We start from the raw sequence: 27018 nt of genomic DNA, 5'->3' as shown, positions 1-27018 counted from the left end.
ACACACACACACACACACACACACACACAGGTGGCATTCTTGCAGATGTGGAAATACAATAATATGCAATCACTGCAAAACAAGTGTACTGTATTTCCACACATTGGGTCATTTGATGGAGGCGTTCATTTCTTCAAGCGGACGCTCTTTACGTGCCTTAGTGGTGCTGCTATTTTGGTTAGCAAGAGAGTTGAAATAAGCTCAGCAGCTAGGTCTCTGATGTCCGTGCGTGTATGAACTGAGCTCGTTACAATTACGATCCGACGTTTTTTTTTATTTTTCATTTTTCATCATCCCGACGGGAAAAGCGAGGCTTCTATTTGAGGGCACAGCGCCACTTTGATCCCGTCGACCTTGATCTATTTTGGGGGCGTGACGAGTTTTTTTTTTTTTTTTTTTTGGAGGTCGGAGCCAAAGTCTAAATATAAAAACAGAAAACCAGCCTGCCTTCTTCACCCCCTGTGACATGTACAGCAATGGGCACCCGGGGCCCCGATTTACACCATCGTACGAAAAAAAAAAAAAAAAAAAAAGGGGGATATCACCCTACCCAGAGAAATTCCTTACATTTTCACTGAACTGCGCCCGCAAATACTATTTTAAGCGCGACCGTCGCCCTCGCTTGGTCATGGAAAGAATGCAGCTCGATGGAACGTTAACACCAGATTGACGATATTACGTATCAGGACAGTGGAATATTCTTCCCATGGTACCGTTCATCTACTTGGAACGCCAACCTCCACGGAACAGGAAATAACCTCTTAACAAACAAACACATTTCAAAACTACAAATTCTCCAGCAATAAGCAGCCCCTTTCCCAGCCCGACGCGCATACGGTGCCTTCAGGAACATCCGGAATTTGAAATGTCAAAAATGACACCCGATTGTTTGGTCGAGTCGACACACAAATGTTTTCCCAGAAATATGTGGATTTGGTTCCTTGAGGAACGTCTGGAATTGAAATGTTCAGAATGAGACACCATTTTTGAGTCCGGTAGACGCACAAATGATGACCATTTGTTCCATGGAAAACAAATATTACAGTATAGCTACAAGCTAGCCTTTCGGGACTGTTGTTATTTTGAAACACACACGACAACTGAGCCAAAACGACTACTGCCAACATCAACCCCGTTGTTTATTTCAACATTATTTACACAGGATAAACTTGACAATGTGTTGAGTGTCTGTTTTTTTTGTTTTGTTTGTTAAATAGCATCATGTTTCATATGGATTCCCAGCACAGTATGTGATCCTTTTAGCTGAACCATGCCAGGCTGTAAACGTAAAGAACCAAGGCCCCGGTATTGTTTGCCAGTAATGACATAATAAGCGTGGGTTAACAAGACACGCAAACACACACACGCGCACGCACACACACCACCTCAGAGCCCTCCTGAGTCGCGGACGTGAGGTCATCGCATGACGTCCGTATCCATATTTTGGGTCCTCTTGGAATGCCTGGTTGTTATTCTTCTTCTAATTAATGAGTGAATCACCTTTTTGGGGGGCCCCCTCAATGTGACGTGTCTATCATAACAGGACATACTTCCAAGTCTCAAGGACTCGTGCCTGGAATTGAACAGGAAGTCAGCCATTTATTTTTTGAAGCAGTCATTTTAAGGTCAATATGGCCATTCGCACAAATTCCCCAAATTTGCCCCCTACACCAAGTTTAACCAACGGACGTGAAATTTGGGGGACATGTCGGAAATAACAGGACGCACGAAGTTAGCTACTTTGTGTTGCAGCAGCCATTTCAGTGTCAGTTTGGTTATTTACACAAGTGGAAAAAAAACTAGCCCACGACACCAGTTTTGCTCGTATGCTCCCGGGCTCGTATTTCGACTCGCCTCCGACTCGGAAATTCACCCAAGCGAGGGAGGCCCAATCGGAAGCGGCGATCCTACCCTCGCTCCAACGCCGTCGAATGTGGGCGGGGAATGCGCCCGAGTTCCGCAAGCGCTTTGAGAAATCGCCATGAAAAACTGTGCGCGAGGAATTTGACTTTGATTGATGTTTCAGCGAGAGCCCTGTTGCTTTTGAAACATGTCCAACCAAGCATGGTTGAGGTTTGTAAAGACTCGAAGACCACAATTACAGATCACTTGTGTGCCTTTTGTTTTCCTTCTATTCTTTTACGCATTCCACAAATGTGATTACACGCGCATTACAGTGCGGCGGTTGCACACAACTCCTGCACACACGCACTTGCAAATATTATCGCCACGTCTTGGCTGAGCGCAAACCAGCTGAGTTTGGCTGCGACGTGCGAAACCAAACAAGTGAGTGAGTAAGTGATGGAAAACAGATCCGGAGTCTGCCGTAAAAAGTGCGGCACGCTAATCAGACGCGTGTATTTGCACAATCCTGCACGGACGTGAGAATAAAAGGTTTGTTGCGTGGAAACAATGCAAGTCTTTCTTTCTTTCATATATTTTTTTTTTCCCCCAGGAAAGGCCACTGAAACACAAGCACGCAGGAACAGGCTTGGATATTTTATCCTTCCCCGAGCGGGAATATTTTTCATTTTATGCCTTGTTACGGGTGGGCCAGGGTCAGCGGCAGAAAAGCACATTGGGATTTACGGTATAGTTTTACTTGAAATAATCTGTTGATTTTCGTGGCAATTCCTCAAACTCGTTAAACTTTGCTGTACCCGCATTAGATGGCTTAGGCAAAAAAAAAAAAAAAAAGCTTAGCAATTTCGAGTTGCCCTATTTGTATTGGATCCTAGTTTTCCATCGGGGACACATTTGAAAGTATTCCATAGATGGAGTTCATCAAGAAGTCCTGGAATTCAACCAAAATGCCTGCTTCGAACCGAAGTGACTGACTTTCTGTTCAATTTCAGGCATGAGACCCTGAGACTTTTTGGTGTGTCGATGCACACATCCACCCAATTTTTTGTCCTATGTTGAAGCTGGTATGTTGGGATATTTTTTTTTTAATTCGCCTGAATTGTTCCTAAAATGGCTTTTTCAAACCAAAATGGCAGATTTTTATGATTTATTTTGTTTTTTTTCTTCGATTCCGGCACGAGCTTTTGAGACTTTTTCGTGCATCCTTTTCCTGAATTTGGTGTCAATGGGTGAAACCGGTGTCGAGGGCAAATTTTTCAAATTCAAATTCATGTTAACTGGACAGTTCGAGCCAAAAATGGCAGACTTCTTGTTCGATTCCGGCCAGGGGTCCTTTCACGGTCGCCATGTTCACCCAGTTTTGTGTTGATCGGCGAAATTGGTGTCTGGCGGATCATATTTTTCCAACTTTTCTTTACAAGGCATGTTGAGGCTCTCCAAAAAGTGTGATGAACTTGCCACCATTGGGGGAAACCATTGAGAATTGGGAAGGGGGGGAATTTGAAGTCTCGTGCCTCACCCGGTCTTCCTGGCACTTGATGCCGTGTCGATGATGTCATATGTATGCACGCGCGCACACATGCAGGTGGATGTAATTAGTGCAACGAGTCCACTCATGGCACCTGATCAAACCTCGGTACGACCGACATCAAGGAAATACAAAACGTTAAACTTGGCGTTAAACACATACACGTGCACACACCTTGAGTGTTTTTTCTGAAGCGTATTGTTTAGTGTGCAGGAGACGCACTCACGCGCAGACGAAAAAAGGCGTGGAGATTGATTAGATGAGGATTTATTGGATCATGTTGACGTAGGCTCACCTGAGAACACACACACACGCACACATTCGCACTAAGCACAAGGTTGCGTTGTAAAAGCTTTTGTGCAAGAGGAAAAGTTGACCGCGTCTGACTGCTCAGCACAGCTTGGTCGTCGTCTTGATGACACGGCACTTTTCTCTGCTCCTACATGCCCGCCATGTTTATTTTTCTGAGGTGCCTAAGCTAAGCGCTTTTAAAATTGCACCGAAGTCCCAGGATTCGACTCAAACTTTGTTTCTTTATAATGGGCGAGTCATTGTTATTTGATCAGAATCAGAATCGGCATCCTCTTTATTCGCCAAGTACTGTATGTCAAAAAACACACGAGGAATTTGTCTCCGGTAGTTGGAGCCGCTCTCCTATCACGATAGACGGCCATTTTGACAACAAATACTTTTGAGACATAAAAAAAAAAAAAAAACACACTACAGAGAGTCACTTAGCAAGAATATGTGGACTAATCGAAACGCGGTATTCTGAATTAATATTGCGTACACGAAATAAGGATTAAACATAATAATTCATCCATTTCTGGGGGCCGCCATTACGGGCAACGTCACAGCTAGCCCCCGCGATGGTTGCGTACGTCACGTGACCAAAATCGGGAAACGGGTTCGCAGACGACGCTGCGGGTCGCTGACATGATAGTTTGAACGGCATTTTAGCAAGTTCAGGTTCAATTTTAAAAAAGAAAGAAAAGTCAATCGTAAAACGTGCCATTCACGCCTTATTGAAATCATCTTGTTTCTTATTACGGCTTGATCACGAGGCTCATAGGCCTTTTTGAAGTAGCTTAGTTTCTTCATCGTTATCATTATTGTGCTCAAGCACGACAAAGATACTTTTAAATTGCTTTGTTTTTTGTTGTTGTTGTTCTTAGGGCCCCAGCACGGAATACGAAACCTCTCATGAAATGACTTTGTTATGTCGTTGTCATTATTTTGTGGAGGTGCGATGACCCTAAAGTAGATCACGGCTCGAGCAATGATCCAATAATATATATATATTTTTTTAAATTATTATTATTGTTAGGACCTGAGCACAAGGTGAAAAGTGGGAAGGCTGTCTTGAAATTGTCTGCTTTGTCATTATTATTATTATTATTATTATTGTTGTTGTTGTTGTGTCATTACTATTATTGTTGTTCGGACCTGAGCAAGGTCTCAGAGCCTCTTGGAATCCCGTTTGTTTGTTATTACGCTTTGAGCACCGAAGTGTGACTTTGATTAGACGAAACCTGCGGTTTGGCGGTTCTGCGCGAAGGCCGCAAAGTCGCGTCACGGTGGCTGCCTGCGACCGCCGACGCAGACGCAGACGCGCACACTCTGACAGAGGTTGTGTCCACATATCCCGTGTCTCTGTATTAAATCCTGGAAGGACACGACCCTTTAGGAAAATACTGGCCCCCTGGACACGCACACGCACACGCACACACACACACACGCACACACACAGAATATAGTCTCGCAGCTGTTTGCACGCCTGGAAACCTGAATGAATGAATGAATGCGTGCGTGCGTGCGCGTTCCTTGCTTCTGTAACTGATGATTCCAAAACTGCAACCTTCTCGCTTATGTATTTATTTATTTACGTTATACCTAGATGGGTGGATGTTTGAAATATGTTTTTAATTGTATTTTATTTTGTATGAATTATTTGAGTCTTTTTAAAATTCTGCTTACTTTTGTAACTGGTGATCACTCAACTGTAACCTTCTAGCCAGTTGTACAGTTTTATTATTATTATTATTATTTTTACAAATATTACTTTTAATTATTTTTTTCATATTAGTTAGTATACACAAAATATAAATGTGTTTATTTAAAAAATATGTACGTATTTCAATTATGCTTGCCTTTGTTGGTTTTAATATATTTTATTGTTTTAATGTTGCCAAAATGCGGTTTATTTAAAATAAATTATATAATGCATTTATTATAATAATTATGTAATTGCTCATTTTTGGGTAGAATCCAGGCAACTTAATTTGGTATTTGTTTTAGAAATACTTTTCAAATTATTTGTTTACTTTGATTATATTTTAAAAGTCGGTTTTAGATTTTCTTTTGCTTATTTGTGCACTTTGAGAATGATCACATTTTAAAAAATAAAGATTCGTCTGGATTATATACGTAAATCAACTTCATTTGATGATGTACTCTGTTAGAATCAATTAAAAGCGCATTTTGATTTTCCTCCAAATGTATGAATTTCCTTATGAAATGATATGCAAGTATTCCTTCTGGTGAATGTTTCTGTTTTTCTGTCATTCCAGATGATTCTGGAGCTGGAACGGGCGACTCCGAACACATTCCGGAGCTCACCGGGAAGCTCGGTAATGACAAGAAAAGAAGATATCGCAAAAAAAACTTGAACAAAGCTTTAATTTCTGTACATTTCTTTGCCTAATACTTTTATCTTAATATGCATGTATGTATTAATAATATGTATTAATATGTATTCGCATCCATTGATAGATTGAGAACGGTGTCCCAATACCTTTGGCTTTGCATGTCTGTTCGTACGTAACGTAGCTTTTCATCCGCCAGTGGATAAAGCCTCAGGTCAAAGGTCAAATATGTCAAACCCGACATCCCCTTCATTTTCCCGGCGTTTTTATTTGATCAGCTCTAAACTCGACGGACAGGTAGCAAGGTGCTCGCTGCTTTGTTGATTCATTTGTGTTTTCGTGTTAACGTGATCGACCAAGGTCAAAGTTCGTAAGCGAGAATGCCCAAAAATATATTTGCAGCAATCTACATGGAGTCGTACCTCAAATCACAGGCCGTGACGAACGCTTTCTCGAGGCGCAATGATTTGGTGACGTCGTGCCTTCGTATGCTGACGCGATAAGCAGAAAACACGTTTTTATTTCTGACCTCGCCGTGAACCTCCCTCTCCGTCTGCTCCTTGCTCACCTCCCCTTTGATTTAATTCATGTTGTGCAACATCAATCTTTTGCTCTTTGCTCCGTTTTATTTGCATTTGAATCGTTGGTATGTTTTTCCTCTTGGATTTATGTCCGCCTCCTCCGCCCGTCTGGTTAAGATCATTTCGGGCCGTCCGGTAGCGTTCCTCCGCGGGCCGACGGGCACAAAGGGGGCCAGACTTGAAAGCCTTTTCGGGAATGTTTGTTGTGCGATCCGGCCCGGCGCGGAGCCGTTTATAAGAATGTGCCACATAACTCTTTCCGCCTGCTTGTTTACACGGCGCTGCAATAATAGCAAGAAGTTTTCATGGGCGGCTTCTGGGGGCTAAAGAAGGAAGAGAATTCTCGTCCTTTCTCAACTGCAAGCACCATCTCAAATCGGAATTTAGCGTCAGTGGTGTATTTGATTATTTATTTATGTATTATTTATTTAAAAGTATTATGATTACTATTATTATTATGTATATTTTCAAAAATATTTGTTTATTCATTTTTAAATGTATTTATGTCACAATTCTGTTTCACTTAACATTTTTTAACTTGAACATTTTTATCATTAGTTTATTAAAAATCTTTCAATGATTTTCATTTCAAAGATTTTTCAATGATTTATTTAAAAAAAAAAAAAACATCAAATACGCATTGAAAATAAGATAAATAAATAAATAAAAAACTTACAAGTATTAATATATAAAACAAATATTTTTATAAAATGAAAATGTATTTTCGTTAAAAATATCTCTCTTGTATTGGTTTTCTGCGGCACAGTGGACGACCGGTTAGCAAATCGGCCTCACAGTTCTGAGGTTGCGGGTTCAAATCCCGGCCCCGCCTGCGTGGAGTTTGCATGTTCTCCCCGTGCCCGCGTGGCTTTTCTCCGGGCACTCCGGTTTCCTCCCACATCCCAGAAACATGCATGCTAGGTTTATTGAAGACTCTAAATTGCCCGTAGGTGTGAATGTGAGTGCGAATGGTCGTTTATTTATATGTGCCCTGCGATTGGCTGGCGACCAGTTCGGGGTGTACCCGACCTCTTGTCCAGAGTGAGGAGAAGAGGTATGGAAAATGGATGGATGGATTATTGTTTTGTATTTTGGCAATGATTTCATTATTCTAAAAATACATTGAAAAATATTTATTTATTAAAAATAAAATGAGTAATTTGAAAAATAAAAAGAAATGTAGAATTAGTTTTACATTTTTAGAATATTTTTAAAATGCTTGGGAAATATAAAAATGTAGTATTTACTAAAAATATCTTTATATTTAAAAAAATATTTTTAGAAATGCTTGGGAAAATAAAAATTTAAAAACCTTTATTTAGTAAAGATATTAAAAGTAAAAAAATAATTTGTTTCTCAAATATATTTTTGTAAATTACTCATTTGTTACCAATTTTTATAGATATTAAAACCATTGAAAAATACACATAAATATATTTATATGGATATTGTTTATTTCAAATATCAATCTTCAAAATTGTTTTAAAAAACGTTTTTGAAAAATCTTTTTTTATTTTGTAATACACATATTTGAAATTATGGATTTAAAAAAAAAAAAAAAAGTTGCTCAAACACTTTCCAATCAAAAGAATGACTCTCCTCTCTCTACAAAGTCCGTTGATTGGATTACGCCATCCGCCAGTTGGCTCACCCTCGCCTCCGTTCGCTCCCGCAGTGCGTCCTCGCTTCACTCAGCCGGCCAAGATGAGGAAGCGCGTCATCGCCCGGCCAGTGGGCAGCTCCGTGCGCCTCAAGTGCGCGGCCAGCGGCGACCCTCGGCCCGACATCGTGTGGCTGAAGGACGGACGGCCGCTGGGCCGCGGCGACGACCAAAACGGCGGCCCGGAGGAGGACGGGAAGAGGAAGAAGTGGACTCTGAGCGTGAAGAACCTGACGCCGGAGCACAGCGGAAAGTACACGTGCCACGTGTCCAACCGAGCGGGACACATCAACGCCACCTACAAAGTGGAAGTCATACGTGAGTCCTACGCCACAGAAAAGTCAGCGGCGTTCTACGTATCATTAAATGGTCTCCATCATCTGTTGACAATAAAATAACAACAATACTGAGTAAAGAGAAAATGGAACCAAACGTTTACACACAATATATTATAAGACATGCTTTTTTTTTTTTTTTTTCTTCTTACGGTCTGTCATGAAATCAGACTAAGCTTTTCCTGTTTTAGGTCAAGTGGGATTACAAAAAAAAAAAAAAAAAAAAAATCTTTTTTTATTTGCTCAGGATTTTTTCCATGACTTTCTTCCAAATGAAAATATACAACACCGATGATGATGTTAGTGTCTTTGGAACAGCAGCAAGAATAGTCCGCAGCGTTGTAACAAGCCAAACGAATGACACATTTCCCCCCCCCAAAAAATGATGTACATGAAAGCGGTTGAGAGTGAGATAACGAATGTTGTTGCGTGTGGACAGAGCGCACCAACTCCAAGCCCATCCTCACGGGCACTCACCCGGTCAACACGACGGTGGACTACGGCGGCAGCACGTCCTTTCAGTGCAAAGTGCGCAGCGACGTCAAGCCCGTCATCCAGTGGCTCAAGCGGGTGGAGGCCGGCGACGAGAGCAAGTTCAACTCCACGCTGGAGGTACGGGCGGCGCTGCATCGCGCCCTACGTGTACATCGCATAGCCCGGCCGGCGTGGGGGAGGGAGGGAGGGAGGGAGGGGGGGGGGGGTGACGTCATGTCGCTGCCGTCCGGTTGGAGCCTTTGTCGTCTCGACATTTAGCGAGCATGTCAAGGCCCTAATGGGCCGTTTCGGATCACATTCAATTGAACGTGAATAAAAACAGACAGAAATGATTAAATATCGATTCAATTCAAAACACTAGCTTAAAAAAAAAGAATGACAAAGGTAAATATTACCAAAATACATTTCAAAAAGTATTTGAAGAATATAATACAAATGTACATAAAACTTTAAATGAATGGAAACGGACGTACAGGCGTATGTTATAAAACATATAGAATAAAAAGACTAAAGAGAAAAAAAAATGGGTCGATTTTATCCAAAACATAACAGAAGGGTTATATATAAATTCAATAAAAACACAAACGAAAAAATATAATAAAACATGTAAATATTACAAAAGTAAATAAAAAAGTAACTGAAGAATTTACATAAAACTTTAAATAAATGGAAGCATACTTGCATGTGTATGTTATAAAACAAAGTTTGGAACACATAAAATAATAGTAAAAATAATAAAAACTCAAAATAACACTTGTCTTTTAATAAAAAAATAATGCTAATATTTTTAATCGTGAAAATAATGTTACTTTTTAAACTAAAATTTTAAAACAAACAGTATAGTTAATAATAAATTATTAATACTTATAAATAATAATAATACAATTATTTTTAAAAAAGAAATTAATAATTCATTAGTAAGTGGTAAATAATTTAACCAAAAGAATAAAATATAATAAAATAATTATTTAAAAAATCGGATTAAAATGAAATTCCTCAAATTCCCCCCCCCCCCCCCCAGACCCCCCCAAAAAAAAATTATCAATATTTTTAGTAATCTAATAAATACAACTAGATACGTAGAAATGTATTTTAATGTACCACCAATGCTCAGTGCCCTTATTGTGGCAGCCATGACTCTTTGTTGACTTTACCTTGAGGTCAGAACTGGACATTTCCTACTTCCCACCAGATTTGAATGCGGCACAGGTATGCTACGACGTGACATCGCCACCTACTGGCCTGGCATGCACGATACAAATTGCAGTGCGTTGCTGTGTCGATGTTTTGGTAACATTGTTCAAACAAAAAATACTAAAAAGGCCCCGTGGTTCCCAAATAATAGTCTAAACGTATGCCACGCTGACGTTATAAATTTTGTGTGGTCATTCAGGTGGGGGACCACCACTATGTGGTCCTGCCCACAGGGGATGTCTGGTCGCGGCCCGACGGCTCGTACCTCAACAAGCTTCTGATCGCCCGCGCCAAGAAGGAGGACGCAGGCATGTACATCTGCCTGGGCGCTAACACCATGGGATACAGCTTCAGGAGCGCCTACCTCACCGTGCTGCCAGGTGCTTTGTCCGTATACGGGTCAATTTCCTTTATTTGGGTCCGAGCAAGGCCATCTTTTAACATTTGAGTGTCTCTTGGCAACACACAAATTCGGATACATGTATATTATGATTAGACCCACAAAAAAAGTCTCAAGAACCAATGCCTGAAGAGACACATGAAGTCAGCCATTTTGGTTTGAAGCGGCCAGTTTAGCCATTCACGCAAATCCCCAGAATTCAGCCCCGGAAGCCAGTTTGACTTAGCAGCGTGAATTATTTTTTCTTACATTTATTGTGAGTAGACCCACAACAAAATTCTCAAGAAGCGACTCCCGAAAAGTGGCGATTTGATCTGGATTATGTCTTTGCAGATGCGAAGCCCCAAAACAACTTAGTCCCGACCGCCGCCTCGCCCAGCCTTCCGTGGCCCGTCATCATCGGGATACCGGCAGGCGTGGCCTTGGTCCTGGGAACCGCCCTCCTCTGGTGCTGCCAGTCCAAACGCTCCTGCCCCTCCTCCGCCCCCTCGTCTTCCTCCCAAGCCTCCTCCGCCCTCCCCGCTGCCCAGCGCCTCCCGGTGGCGGGCCGGGAGCGAGTGTGCCCCGGCGCCGACAAGGAGGGCCTGTCCTACGAGGACTACGTAGCCCACCAGAGCCAAAACCAGCCGCTGACCTCCTCTAAGCTGTACCCCCAAATCTACACGCACGACATCCACACGCACACGCACTCGCACGTGGATGGCAAAGTGCACCAACACCAGCACATTCACTACCAATGTTAGCAGCAGAGGGATAAACGACACCCATGACACTTTAGTGCATTTTGGAACACAATGAAGAATGTAAAGAGAGATTTTTTTTTTTTTTTTTAAATAACAATCAAAAGTCCCTCAAAGTATTTTTTAAAAAGCTGACTATAGAGGAATAAACGGTTCCCCCGTGTACTGGCCTTCAAACATTTGCGTCTTCTGTATATAGTCAGATATGATTATATAGCATTTAGCGTGCTTCTTCATATTGTATCAATGTAATAATGTGCAGTTAATGTCAATAGTTTCATGTCAATGTAGTTAAAGAAACAGCAACTACATGTGCTTCATCGGGAGGAGAAGAAGGAAGAAAAAGGCTGCTGAACGCTGCATAGCACTCAGTAGACATTTCATTTGGTACACCATCGAACTCGTCCCTTTGTTGAATTTTTGGGGGAAAATCCAGCCCCAAAATCAGTGTCACTGAGTAACATGAAGTTTGGTAGGCGTGTCAATCATGAGTAGATCCACAAAAAGTCTCAAGAAGGCATGTCCGAATAGAAACAGGAAGTCCACCAGCGAAGGTTGATGACTTAACATTAAGGATGAAACACTTTGGTGGATTTTTTCGGGGGAAAATCCAGCCCCCGAAGCAGTTTTGCTTTGGTAGGCGTGTCTATCATGAGGAGACCCACAAAAAAGTCTCAAATGAAAACAGACAGGAAGTCAGCCATTTTAGTTCCAAGCTGACATTTTTGGCTCGGTTGCACTCAACCTGATTTTCTTTTTAGCTCAGCCCCCCCAAATCAGTGGGGGAAACATGAAATTTTGGTAGGCGTGAGTAGACCCACAAAAAGTCTTACTCAAAACGCAGGAAGTCTCCCATTTTACATGAATTGTAGTCATTTATAAGGTTCCTGCAAAGAGGAATTTGTCTTATTATAATTATTTTTCTGATTGCTAACAAATTTTAAACTTAGATGGATGGACAACGCTAAGTTGTGATTTTTATTGATTGATTTTTATTTTTTTTGCGTGATGACTCGGCCCTGGCTTCTCAGCCATCTCAGCGTATTTTGTACCTAATGACTTGGCCACAGAGTGCGTGCGTTCACTTTGAGCTCACCGCATATCAAGTTTATACCGTTTGAAACCTGTGATGCTATTTCTACAATTACCATATGTTGTTATTTCTGCTCATGTTATGTTGAAAACTAACGGACTGCCGCCACTATAGACCAACGTGTTAATGTGCACTTACCGCTGGTATGTATGTAAGTGAATTTATTTTTTTATTAAATAGTCAAAGTAGTGATTTCAATCTTTTTTTAATTGCCTCAACATTGGGTAAAAATAATTGCATTTCTTATTTATTTTCATTGGGCATTATACTGCATGAGTTCATTTTGTGTGCGTGTGTATTTGTGTATGTATGTACATATATATCTTTGTAAGATATGGTATTTATAAGTGCTGGCAGATGTTTTGGATATTCGTTGTATGGACAATCTTGTACAGTTTATCTTTTGTTGCATATTAATCGTTGCCATTAAATACAAAATTAAAAAAAAGTTCATCTGTTGCATTTTGGACTTGAGTATAAATGTGCATTATAACCTTTACGAAACCTTAAATCTACTTTGAAACCCTAAACCAGGATTGAAAGCCTACATTCGAACCCGAAGGAAGTTGTGAAACTGCAGACCTAGCTTGAAAACCGAACCCAGGATTTGGAACCCAAACTGGAAAGCTGAAGTGTGTCTTGAAACTTGATTTTGAAGCCTTACCCTACTTTGAAAACTTACCCTGGCTCTAAAATGGGATCACTTTATTAGTCCCACAACGGGGAAATTTGGCTCGGGTTACGCTAAACCACAGGTGTCAAACTCGAGGCCTGGGGGCCAGATACGGCCCACCACATCCTTTTATGTGACTCCTGATAGCGAATCGTGTGTCAGCTTCTATGATTCTCGCAAAAAATCTCAAATTTCAAATTGTCATGTGTAATAAATACCGGTTAGATATTGTAAGCATTTCTTTTTTGTTACGAAACCCCTTTTTACAGTAACTTGAGTCGAACAAACTATCGTCCCCAATTCTGATTTCAACTAGTTATCCATCAAGTTGCGGCGTATATGTTATAAGAGAATGAGGATGAGAATGAAGCATGTTTATGGTTTCACAGTCATAAGGGAAACTGTAACTAGAATGTGGCCCATGAGAAAAAGAATGCCTGCTCTGAAACCCTAACTGGTCCGTCCACTGGTATTTTGCAGCCTGTCGTTGATGATTACTGCGCGTCAAACTCGAATCAAAGGCGACTGTTTCTCCTCTCGTCCTGTTCTGCAAATCATTTTCCGTCTTATCTGAGACGTTGACGCCGCTCGTCCATCCAGCGCATCCGCTCCCCGTCCTCCTCATCCTCAGTCGACGGGAGGAAGAGGAGGACGACGCTCCCGCGTTGAGATAAGAACGTCGGAGATGTCGACACCTGAGCAGAGTCACGGCCCTCCGCGCGACTTTTATGTCTTTCGCCGGTCTGGTTCTTTTCGTTCTCTTGGAGGTGATTCACGAGTTTCCGTCACTGAAATACGACTGCTGTTCACGCGGTCATCCGGTCGGAGAGCGTGACGCGATCCAGGCGCAGCGCTGAGGTACCTTCAGACGCTTCGAATTATATTGCTACGTTTTCAAAGGACTAGGATGCTTTTCAGCGACAATATCAGCGACAAAAAAAACAACAACTTATGAACACTCTACTATAATGAGGTAAATATCTAGTAGCCTACGATACAACTGAATACAGCACAACAACTGGCAACCAGTAACAAGCAGTTTTGATCTTTTTGTTCACATGCTTGTTTGAAACCTTTCACCACAATTGAAACCCCAGTTTGAAACTAACGCAGGAATGAAAACCTCCTTGGAAACCCTAATCTGAGACCCAATTTTGAAACCCTAAAAACGGCTTAAAACCCCACTTCAAAGCCCGAACCCATTCTTGAAACCTTAAAAGTGGTTTAAAACCTAAATTTGAAAGGTTAACCTAAGACCCTTTTAAGGCGAGAAAAAAAAAAAAGGCACATTTGAATAAATTAAAAACAAAAACTGTTTTAAAAACCCTAACTTGAAAGCACAACTTTATTTTGAAACCCTAATCCAGACTTGAAACCCTAACTTGACATCCTAACCCCTGTTCGAAACCCTAACCCAGGCTCGAAACCTGAACTCATACTTAGAAAACCTCTAATTTAAAGCCATAAACCCGTTTTGAAACTCGATTTTTAAACCCTAGTCCTTGCTTAAAACCCTAATTTCGAATCCTAATCCTGCTTTGAAACCCTACTTTGAAAGACTCCCCCTATTTTGTCACCCTCACCTTTTTTTGAAACCTTAACCCACGTCGAAACCCTAATTTGAGGCCCTAAACCAGACATGAAACCCTCATTTGAAAGGCTAATGTGAAACCCTACCCCTGGCTTGAAATCCCACTTTAAAACCCTAACTCTTGTTGAAATGCTAATATTTGCCCTCTTAGACAGGTTGCCTGTGGTGTGAGTTTGTCTGCTTGTGAAAACAAATGTGTGTGTGTGTGCGTGTCGTCACGGCGGAGATTCTTGTGTGTTTGAGTCAACAGCAGCTGCGCTCGCTGAAGAAGAGGAGCTGTCCAAAGGGCTTTTCACTGCGAAGAAAAGGAATGCCGCTCAGGTGCTCAATGGAGGCAGCCACCATGTCGGACTCGCACGCACACGCACGGCAGGAAGAACGCCCTAAAAAGACACGTCAAGCGCGCTATGGAACCGCATGAGCCGACGCACAAAAGGCCCAAGTGCACGCACATGAGCACGCGCGCACACACCTCGCTGCGTTTGGACTCAATCCTTCGCCGGGCCACAAAGCCGCCATTAGAATAGAAGCGGCAAAACAAAACCAACAAAAAAAGAGCAGCGGCTAAAAGGGGGTAACGTCCATCTTTCTCGCACCGCCGCTGACTGTTTTCCCACCTTTCGTCCTGCCCTGTGCCCCCCCCCCCCCCACCCCATGTGAAAGGCGAGCCTGGCAGAGGGAAGAACTTGTCGGACAAGCAAATGTGACAAAAGCCTCCTGAGCTCAGTCTTGTCTTTGCCAAACCTGACACATACATGCCGCGAGTGGGAATGTTCTTTATTCTAGGTTAAAAATGACTTTTTTCCCCCTCATGCTTCTGATTGAGCATTTAAGGGAACATTTCCATTTTTTTAAGGATCTTTCTTGCACTCTGTGTTCTTGGCAACTTTAGTCAGCTGCCTATTAATCTTTCTGCACTTTGTTTATAAATGTCGTTTGCTCTTTTAAAAAAATGCTTTTAAATGATGTAAAGCACATCGTGTTTGAAATGCGCTATATAAATGGATTTGCCTGGCCTTGCCTATAGCGTATTTTGACAGCAGGAACGTCACCCTGAAATGCTTCAAGTCAAGTATTGTACCTTATTTCACTATCATATACCGTTGCACTCTCACGTGAACTCAACAGCACTCCAAAATTATGTTCAATCACCAATTTGATATGCTTAAAAAAACACGCACATTTATTACGGTGCCATTGATTAAAATGGTACAAAAATGGCGCCAGCTCGCCGCGGTCACATGAAGCCGCCGCCGCCGTACAAAAAGCCTTTAAAAGCAAACGCCTGTGTCGCGTCATCCATCCAAACTCCTTTTCAAAGGGTCTAGTGCCTCGAGCGATGCAATCAACGCAACAATAACTTCACTAAGCCCATGTATTAAGCGGAAATGAAGCTGCATGCACTTTCCTCACGTGGCTGCCTTCCTTCCGCAACGAGGCATTTCAATGATCGCTTTTAACACAACAGGCCTACTAAAATGTATCAAACCTCGCGGTTTAAAAAAACAAATCCAGGCTTTCAATATAGGCCGCAATTACACGTGATAGTTCAATGAGGAAATGTTCCCGCCTTCCGCCCCTGACGTTTTGACCGAAATGTGGGCGGGCCATAATCTAGCTCAAAAATCAAATATCTCGACAGAAAACAAGTCTGAAATGACCACTGAGTCTACCTTGGGGGAATTTCTTTCTGCAGACAACGTCTATACGTGCCGAAGTACGAAATCAGTGGCAATGTTCACAGCATGAGAGAGGTCCTTCAACCCGAGCTTAAAACTTCTGCTTTGAAACCCTAATTCTGGCTTCAAAGCCTAACGTCAAACCCTAACCCTTATTTGAAACCCTTACCCCGGCTTGAAACCACTACTTTGACAAACCTAACCCTGACTTGAATCCCAACTAAGAAAGCTCGACCCTGTCTTGAATACGTACTATGAAACCTTAACGTGAACTCCGTCTTGAATGACATGTTTGGTATGTATGATCTCTAACATAACATTAAGATACAACTTTCGATAATCACTTCCAGATTTAGATATTTTTACAAAGCGTCATTTCTACATATTGTTTTTTCGTCGCAGTGCATTCTGGGTCGTGACGTCAAATGGGGATGTGCCCGGCGCCCGCAGTTTTTAGCAGTAGCCTTTTTAGCAGCCCCTGTTCAGCCCTTTCAGTTCGAGCCAGGAAAATGAGGAGAGGGAGGAAGAAACAAGAACTTGAAGAACTTGATCTTTTTGGGAAAACCTTTTTTGCATTCCGTTCTGATTGGAAATTGCGTCCCGGTGGCGCAGCGTGGCATTTTTGACTCTTTTCGCTGACGATAAGTTCTTCGCAAGTGGTTAGCTTAGCTCCGAGTCACAATTTTACAACGGCCGTTCTACGTCATCATTCCCAGAACTCTTACGGTCTAAACAAAATAGTTGTTTTTTTTTAACTTATAGGAATAATTTATTAATATATACCACAGTATTTCAGTAGTAGCGGCCAGAAGTTGAAATTAATTTCAATCAGAGTTTACTTTAACCCTGGCTTGAAACTCGACTTTGAAATCCAAATTCTGGCGACCTAACTCTGTCTTGGAACCCCAATTTAAAACCCTAAGCACACTTCCAATCCCTACTTAACAGTCTAACCCAGACTTCAAACTCTAATTTGCAACTCTAACCCAGGCATGAAGCCCAACTTTGAACTCTCAACCCTGAAACATGTCTGACTTAAACCTTTTCGCGAGTCCAACCTACCAAAAGAAGAAAACCTTCCTGGAGCTTTTGGCATAAATGTGGCAGTATATGAGCGCCAATGTTTGTAAAGGCTGATATGATAGTGTGTGTGTGATAAGGATGTTGCCTTCCTGTGTGTGTGTTTGCGCGCATTGAAGTGCACCTGCGTGTTCACATGCTCACCGGTTGCTCCTCCATTCACTCATTTTCCTCTCGAAAGCATAACCGTGCGTGTGCGCGCGCTCATCTCCCTGCACACTCTTCAAAAGAAGCGGATGTGAATGTGGCCGTCAAATTTGATTCCCGCTTAGGGCCAAAAACCCAAGGTCACCTTTTATGATTGACGCGTGTGCGTGTAGATCCATATAGGAATAATCATTAGCCCCGAGGGTGATCGGTTTTGAGGTGCTGTGTTTCACCGTGGCTACCTGTGCTACCTGTACCATTTTGCAGCACAAGCGCATCAGAATGCAAAATGGGTGAAAATATGTTTGCAAGTTGTGTCTAACAAGGTGAAAAGGGTTTAAGGTTCTAGCGCAAGGCTGGCCAATTTGACGAGTGAGCATTTGGTCCAGACAATAAGGCTTTTGTGTTTTAGAAATGGACAAACACTGTATTAGGTGTACCTGATTTTTTTTTTGTATTTCTTTATTTTATTGGGTGTAAGTAATGATTTTTTATTTAATTTCACTTATTTGTTTTCATTTTTTTAAATTTGTATTTAAGAGGCACTTGGGTTGGGAAGTTGGGTTTTAGGTTGGAATCATGTATTTATTTCATTTTTATTCGGTGTCACAAATGTTTATTTTTTTTATTTTCATTTAGATTTGTTTGTGTTTTATAGCATGAGGTGTACTCTTTTGTTTTGATTTTGTTATCTAGTCTATTTAAATATTTCCATTTTTTATTATTTTCATGTATAGTTTTTTTATTTTATTATTTCCACTTTTTTGTATTCATTGTTTGTCATATTTCATTTTTATATGCTTTGTACCTAATGTTTCAATTTTATTTTACTTAGTTTAATTAATTTAATTCATTCAATTGATTTATTTTTCCATGATTAGGTGTTTCTTGATATTATTTTTGGTTTGTATGTTTTTTAAAAATGATTATGTGTACCTAGTGCTGTATTCAGTGAGTTTCGAAAACAAAAGCCACAAACGCATGCGCTCCATTGCAAAACGAGCTGTCATTTAATTTGCACCGAGGTGTACGTCCGGAGTACAAGGCTCAATAAAACTCCTTCCACACAATAAGCCATATTGACCACAAATTGGGTAATAAACCCCCGGTGTGCTTTAAGCATCAGCGCAGAAAGGTCTTCATCCAAAAACAAATATCTGCGCTGTGAAATCATTTGGTTCGAGTCACATCTTGCCCAGAAGGGGGTGGGGGGGTGGGGGGCGGGGGTGGGGGGATTACGTTTACACACTCCCAACTCACAGTGTGACAAAGTGTGAAATCTGGATCACATTAAGGAGAGACAAGTTTCTCTCTGTCACACTTGACTGGAAGGGTGGAGGGAGGTGTGTGTGTGTGTGTGCGTGCGTGCGTGTGCGCGCGCAACGCTGTGGGAACACAGCGCTCAATAATTCCGACTGACAAGAGAATAGTTTTCTTTAGTTCTCTCAAGTGGGCCCGGCTCATTTGTACAGCCTGGAGCCGTGCGGAGGTGAAGTGTGTGTGTGTGTGTGTGTGTGTGTGTGTGTGTGTGTCTGGCATAGCGAGAGAGCGAGAGTGACAAGGCCTTTGTGTGACACGATCAAGGGTTAGGAGTTTGGAAGACCAAAGAAAAGCAGGGGAGGAGAAACAACAACAACTACATAGGACAAAAGAATCGGGACACACTTTTTAATCAACGGATTAACCAATCAATCAGGAATGGACGTTGACTCCTTAGTTGTTTATTAGTCATCTTATCAAGATACGATGGATAATTCATGTTTCCAGTGTTCACGGTACCTGTTTTTGTGGGAGTTCAATTTTCTCCTCCTGGTGCAAGGCCCATCAAAGGCATGAGTGGATGAGTTTGGTGCGGAAGAACTAGCCTTGGGAATGAACCGGAAAGGACAACCCCGCAGTCACACGGCGACATTTTTTTTTTTTTTTTTTAGAAAGTCTTCTCACACTTTCTTAGACCTTCACTTTACTCGGCGAAACGTGTCCCAATACCTTCATCCATATGTTGGCCAGTTCTGATAAAAGTGCCAAGTTGCGCCTCGACCTCCCCAAAAGATGATGATTGGTTCATTCGTTTTTTTGGAGTGAAAGCATAACTGCGTAGGGTCACATTCCTGTTGGCAGAACGACCACGTATCCTGATATATTTGTTCGTACGTTGTCCAGTTCTGAAAAAAGTCCATCTTCCTCCTCTACTGCCACAAAGCACACCGATTGGCTCGTTTGTTCTTTGGATCGGCCAGACCTGTTATCTGCTCTACATCCACTAAAATGAAGGCTGAACTCCACAATTTCTTCCGTTTTCACATCCTGTAGAGAATTACGACGAGACCGAAGACTTGTGCCCACGTTGTCGCGTTCTGACAAAAGTGCCAGCTTCCTCATCTACCGCCACAGAGGATCCTGATCGGTTCACTTGTTTTTGACAAGGCCACACCCGTTATCAGCTTGAAATCCTTCAGAACTCCGCAACGTCTTCCATTTTCACTGACTTTGGGCGTTACTGTTTTCCAGTTCTGATAAAACTGCTCCCATCCAATCTCTTGCGTCTCTGCAAAGTATTACGGATTGGTTGGCTGGGTTTTATTGCAATTAAGGCGGAATGCCTATAGAAGTAATAAGCATGTATCCTAATCCTTTACTTGTCATTTTGCGAGTAGATTAATCTAGTCAACTCATTGTTTTTTGTTTTTTTTTCATTTTATTATTGCATCATTCATGGCTCTTTGCGTTTGAAACAGAGTTTGTTTGTAACGATGATGTAACCACAGCCGTTCGGGACTGAAGTCTTTTCTCTTGTTAGGGGGACTCGGCGGGAGCGCAGACCTTGATGAGCACGGCTGGCGGTAGTGACGTGTCCGTAACATTCCAATCGATGACTGCGTGATAAATTTCTGTATTTTTTAAAGAGAATTAAACTAGCAATTAATCTCTATTGTCCACAAAGGATGCCAATTAGTTCGCTTGTTTTTTCTGCAGTGCGTTACAATTGAGGCAAAATTCCAAAATGTCTTCCATTTTTTACTCCCTGTAGGCCGAATGACCCCGTCCCAATACTTTAGCCCAGGTCGTGATAGCCTGGCTCTTCATGCGTGTATATGTACTGTATGTGTGAATAGTAAATAGGTGAGCCTGGCTGTGCCTTGGGGGAGTGACTCCTCGCTAAGTGGACCCTAAAAAACAGGAAGGAGGAGGATCAGGCCTGCTGACTCTCCACAATAGTCTTAATTCAGCTTCTCACGCACAGCGGTATCATGGCCTGCACAGGCCTGGTAAACGCGTACGCGCACACACGCATGTGCACACACATGCACACACGCCGTCACAACTGAGCCTCCCTCAATAGACGCCATTCAGGTAGCTGACAAACGAGGACAATGGAAGAAATGGAGGACGTGTCTGAGCGCATCAATCTGCATTCGCCATCATCTTTTCCTTCCTGCCATGACTCCAGGTGATATCACATTTCTATTTCCACACTTTTACTCTTTGGCTTCACTTGTACGACTGAGGTCACACACACACACACACACACGAGTTACAAGGCCTCCTTTGATGTATTGGAGCCAGCAAACTGCATTTATTGTTCATGTAATCCCAGTTTATCTGGGTGAATGGAACAGGTGCAGGAGCGCTCCCTTTGTCCAAGAAGGTGGAAAAAGTAACCATAAGCATGCAGTTGGATATGCGGGCACCTGTTTTTAAGGAGGAGGGTGCGCCCGGAAGGACCGGGAAGGCTGGAAGATGGGCGTATTCCAAGCAGACGCGTGTCCAAACGACACGTTGGGCGTCGTCGGCGTTCTCGGGCAGCGACTTGGAGACCACATGGTCGAGTTGAGAACGCCATAATAAATGATACAATACAGTACGAACGTTAGAAGGAAGTGGTCACCTGACTGTGGCCGAGTGTGTGGAGTGGTTGGCCATTTGGCTGGACATCCTGTGAGAAACTGTGCCTGCGTACAAAGCATAACATAACATAACGTAACATTAACTTGCGGTTTCTTAGAAGCGCACTCCTCAGCACAAGACTACCAGTTCACAAGGGAAAATAAAGCACCCTTGCGAGGACATTCCCGGGAAGACGTAACTGATTTTAAGCATGGTGGAACACCAAGTGGAACTTACCCATGCGTCCGTCGTGGGGAGGACTGATCAGCGACAATCTGGTGACAGCGACAGGCTGACACACACAAAGTGATCAAACTTGACTTTGTGTCTTCAAGTTTTACAAACCACATGTGACTAAGCAAGCCTTACTTTCTGGAAAAAACTCAGTCGTTCATCCACCTCCATGTTGTCAGCACTACCGAAAATGAGACAAAACACCAAAAATGAGAATAATCAAAGAGGTCCTCAAAATGATTATCAAACTCTAGCCGAAGTCCGTTAAAAAGTACGAGCCGTGGAATTTGCCCAAAATGGCTGCTTCAAAGTAAAATGGCCAACTTCCCGTTGAATATCGGCCATGGGTCCTTTGTGTGTTCTGGTAGGATCGAAATCTCCACCAAATCTCCAAATTGTGTGTCAAGCAATGTCAACGTTTTCTAACATTCCAGGCGGTGCTACTGAATGAGTCTTGGAGCGTCATGTTTGGAACTCCTAAAATACATTGCTACCCTGACTTATGAGTGTCCCGACTTCCGCAATCGCTCGGGCGATTTTTTTGCCTTGACTTGCGGGCAATGACTGAGCTACGAGTGAGCTCCAGGCTCTCCATTGCTCCAGTGCAGGGGGAAAAAAAAAGAGCAATTATGGTGGATTCATTAAAAAAGTGGTTTTATTTACAAACACATATTTGGAACAAACATTGCTTGACATCCACACAGAACGCTCACTTGGGCTTTATCTAACATAGCGTAAACGTCCTTCGCGTCACGTTTTTCAGGTACATTATTATTATTTTTTTTTTGCTGTAACCCTGCCCTCAGTAAGGCTAAATACAAGTTAGTCTTTACGGCATTTAGCCAACAGTGTGTGTGTGTGTGTGTGTGTTTAGCCAGTTTATTTCTGTCCATTGTCTTTTATTATGCTTTTATGTTTATATTTTACAGTACAAGGCACCACTTTCATTTCCACCAGGAGACACACACGCACTCCCACACGCACTAGCACGAAAAAATATTCTTGGCCCAAAAGATGATTCAATAGCTTTGCTAACTTGGTAAATTGTTAGTAAACAATGGTTATACTGCATTTAGATAATCCTTCAGTTAATACTCTTTTCAGATGATATGTATGGACTTTACGAGACTTTAAAAGTAAAGCAACACAAATTAACTAGACTCTCTGCCTTTGGCGGAGAGGAGCGAGGCCTGCAGCAAAAGGTGCTGACTGACATGTCTGCCATGGGTCACGGATGAAGTTTTCGTTTCGGCGCGAGAATCTAAAAGTCATGCAGGATAAAATAACATTTGCGCTGTTAAAACCCAGGCGGCCAATGCGGGCCTGAGTCGATGAGGTCCTGGAAACCCAATAGGGATTGACGACTAAAGCCAAGCAAAACCTCAGGTGTGTGTGTGCGTGCGTGTGTGTGTGTGTGCGTGCGAGTCGATAGCTGTGGGGCAGTAAAGATCTACAGTGGCTAAAGCTAACATAAGACGTCAGGCGTGGTTCGGATTGTGTGTGTGCGTGCTGTCAAAGCGGGATCACGGCACTCACATGTTGCTGGATGAGGAATGTCTGGAGAGCGATACGGGAGGGCTAAACGGGATCTGCAGGACTGAAGCAAAGGAGGAACAATTACACACACATGCGCGTGCACACACATGCACACACGCAACCATTCATAATACTCATTACTAATTACACCCAAAGGCACACTTGACTCTTGACAGCTTATAAGACGTGTATTATTTGAGTAATGTCTCACAGTCAGGAGATCTGGGTTTGAATCTCTGTTGTCTCCGAGTACCGCGTTGTGCCACGTTCCACAAACGTGCTTCTTTGATTGACACTGTCAATTATCCGTGGGTGTGAAGGTTTGTTTGTCTATATGTGCCCTGCGATAGACTGGCGAACAATTCAGGGTGGACCCCGCCTCTCGCTCAAAGTCACCTGAGATAGATTCCACCTCACTGTAGAAAATGGATGGATGGAGTGTTACTGTATAGTTTATTTTTAACCACACACTGACTTGGGGACTTGAACAGATGAATTGCATTTCCATTCATTGCAATTGGAAACATAACCTTGTTTATGAACGTTTTGGGTTACAAACGGGGTCACGGAACGAATTAAGTTCTTAACCCTGAGGTTCCGCTGTATTTTTGCCTTCTAAACATGATTATTTGTATTGGGCGTCATTGTTAGATGGTCTACCTTGTCGTCCATGCCCGCTTTGGGAGCCGTGGCTCATCTGGGACATCGATGACGACCTTAAACTGGAAGAAGAACACAGAATAAACCACTCATTTCAGTTCAAAACACACAAAAAAACATGTTTTCACTTTAATTCAAGAAAAAAATTAGGTCAGGTCAGACAATTAGCACTGGGGTCAGAAAGTCTATTGTGACATGAGACTTAAATGCTACGTTTCACAATAAAAGCCATGAAACGACTTCTACGATGATTAAGTTCCTGTTTTTTTCCCCATCTGATTGCAGAGAAAGGGAGGTCGGCAGGATGATCCCCGCGGCGTTCCAGAGGGAGACAAAGCGGTGACGATGCCTGCCGAGATTGTCAGTGTGCCAGTGTGTTTTATTCAACATGATCCTATCGATCGCTATTGGGTGACGATATTCGAAAAAACATTTATGGGGGGGATTTAATTCAACTTCTCTGGGAACACCTTGTTTAAACAGTATAAAAACAATAAAGCATACTTTAAAACAGAAACTCATTGAAGTTAAAAAAGAAGTCCTCTTATGTTTTGGCTCAAATAGACCCACTGTAAAGTTGTGTGTATGTGTCGTAGTTGTAGTAGTAGTAGTTCACCTAGAGGCCTAATAAGTGTAATCAACCATAATTATTGCTTGAAATTGTGAATAATTGACGTAATAGTGCAATATAAACAATATTTTTTGAGGGGTTTTTTTTCCTGATGTTTTTGGATAACGCAACACGCTCTGGGTCAAACTGACCCAGGGACATTATTACCATTTCCTGAGAGTTGAAAAAAATAAAAAAATAAAAAACTCCTTTCACCCTTCTGTGATGTTTGTTTCTTTGATTACACCAAGAAAAACTTGTCAGGGGTCATTGTGATCCACGTTTTAACCTTCATTTTTCTTTCAAGTATTATTTCTTGGGAGCCGCGCGCTTAAGAATAAATAATGGCAACTGCGACACCTAGCGATGGAGAAGGGAAAAAGCATGCGACGAGTGACAAAAATGTTAATCATTTGCATGTCTTAAGCAGCAACGTTAAGGTGTTACAAATACCTTTGAAGTGAATATTCAAGTTTAGCGATGTAGTCGCTCTGTTCATTCAGCTTCCTGTGATGGAGAAAAATTGTTCATGATTTTTATTTTTATTTTGTTATCCCCCCAATGTTAATAGTAACAGATGATTTGACTCACTTGGCCATGTGCTGCATTTCCTGCTTCATCTTGAGCCAGCCCTCCTCCAGTTTCTCATTCTGTTTTACATATATAAATAAAAATAAATAGACATAAATGCATGTAAAATACGTCCAGGCCTGGCCAGAGAAAATGTCTCACCCTTTTCTGGTAGTGTGCCTGCAGTTTTCTACCATGTTTGGCCTGGAACATTAGAACCTGAAGAGAGCAAACAGTGGAAACCGCTATACCAACAGTATACACAAACCACAACATTAGGTGCACCTAATGTCTTGTATTGTATGTCTTGTCCACCATGACCACCAAATTAAAACTTAAATACACTGGAACCTCCAAAAGTAAAAGTACACAAAGTATTGTACACTGGATAACTTGCAGTTAAATCAAGTAAAATGTCCTTACTAACATTGGCTGCAGTGTTAATAAAGGTTTCATGATGCCGATATTTCAATTTACAATATTTTCCATGGGAAAAATCAATTTGGAAATTAGAACATGCCACAGAAAACAATTGTTTTTGTTTGTCAGCATTGGATGTTCCGCTGTACATTTAAATATAAAATAGGAATACACTCTGAGCTCACAACTATACAAAATAGATGTGAAACGAGAATGAGAAAACAAACTTTTCTGATCTCTGACAAATGTTTGTTAGCCACACTGTTGATGTTGGCGAACAGGGCCTTCACTTCCGGGCGGCTCTAGACAGACAGACAGACAAACAAACATTTGTCAACAATTGTACATTTGCAGGTGTCATTTTACAGAAGAACATTCCATCTTTAAGAAGTAATTACTTGGTCAGTAAGAGACGACACTTGACATTTGTTGTTGCAGATCAAACACTTGCTTTGTTGACCTAAAGGAAAAGACACAAAAATATTCTGCAATTGGTGAATGATGGCCCGTTTCGACCGAGGGTGAGCTCGATTTGTTAACAGCTGTCCAGGAGTGATTAATATTAATTTGTAATTTGTGCACACATTATACCTAATTTGCGGTCACAATTGAGTAGTTTGTGACCGCAAGGCAGCATTTTGCGTGTATCTCTATTCTATTTTTGGACATTTTTATTCCCCACATGACATTCTGGGGCTTCGTAAATGCGAGCTGTATCAAAAGCTAAGATACTAGATGCTCACTTTTGCCATAGAGCTACGCATACACAGAGATAGTAGTCTGAAGACGTCTGCTGTCAGATTGGAACACTTTTAGAGCTAAAAAGCCAAATCCTATGTAGTATAAAACACGTCCAATAGGTGTCTCTGTTTGCCCAAACGTTCGCCTCCGCCCGCTCAGGTGAACACCTAAAAGCCCATCAAAGTTTCTATACGCTTCCACGAAGTGTTTACTGTTTTACCTTTGTGGTAGCAAACACTGCACACAACATGGCCGCAAGACGTGAGGGCCATTCGGCGCTCGGACGAGGGCGGAAGAAAGCAGGCGTTGCAGCAGATCCAGTGCGACATGTTCCGGGGCCCTCCTGTTGTGGACGAACGCGGAAAGTTAGCACCCTTCCCTTGCTAACGGCTAACGCTAGCTCTCGTCAGTGCTTTAGCCAGTTAACGTCTTTGTAAGCATTTTAAATCTCATATTAGGTTGAATATTTTCCTTATTCGACCTTTTTAAACAAATACGACTTGCAAATTAAGTCAAACCTACCTTGTAATTGTTTTCTAGCGTAAGCAGCGGCGCTTATACCGATGTTAAATGTCGATTAGCTCAAACTAAGCTAAGCTAAATCGGAATCGGGTCGCAAATGAAGATGGACCACCGCGGTAGTCACCTTATCGGC

At 42.0% G+C, this 27018-nt stretch overlaps 2 protein-coding genes across 3 annotated transcripts in view; one reads left to right on the top strand and one right to left on the bottom strand.

Annotated features, from left to right (window-relative positions):
- Positions 1-12954, top strand: part of fgfrl1a (fibroblast growth factor receptor like 1a) — a 37660-nt gene extending 24706 nt beyond the window's left edge. For both annotated transcript variants that reach the window (XM_061686335.1, XM_061686334.1), the window contains exons 4-8: positions 5962-6021; positions 8293-8595; positions 9052-9224; positions 10501-10681; positions 11035-12954. In XM_061686335.1, coding sequence (XP_061542319.1) covers positions 5962-6021; positions 8293-8595; positions 9052-9224; positions 10501-10681; positions 11035-11444 — 1127 coding nt within the window. In that variant the 3' untranslated portion in view covers positions 11445-12954. The remainder of the gene's footprint in view (positions 1-5961; positions 6022-8292; positions 8596-9051; positions 9225-10500; positions 10682-11034) is intronic.
- An 8448-nt stretch (positions 12955-21402) lies between these two features.
- On the bottom strand, positions 21403-26692 carry LOC133408123 (probable E3 SUMO-protein ligase RNF212). The gene is made up of 12 exons (XM_061686627.1): positions 26584-26692; positions 26021-26082; positions 25850-25924; positions 25365-25421; positions 25224-25282; positions 25086-25139; positions 24023-24084; positions 23363-23423; positions 21962-22007; positions 21830-21884; positions 21594-21657; positions 21403-21514 (listed from the first exon to the last, which is right to left on the bottom strand). Exons 1-12 carry the CDS (start codon positions 26690-26692, stop codon positions 21403-21405), a joined length of 816 nt encoding a protein of 271 aa, XP_061542611.1.
- Positions 26693-27018: the final 326 nt, after the last annotated feature.

Source organism: Phycodurus eques, chromosome 9, assembly GCF_024500275.1.
Source record: "Phycodurus eques isolate BA_2022a chromosome 9, UOR_Pequ_1.1, whole genome shotgun sequence".
Classification (NCBI taxonomy): domain Eukaryota; kingdom Metazoa; phylum Chordata; class Actinopteri; order Syngnathiformes; family Syngnathidae; genus Phycodurus; species Phycodurus eques.
Note: the sequence above shows the minus strand (reverse complement) of the source record. Positions and strands in the feature narration are given on the sequence as shown.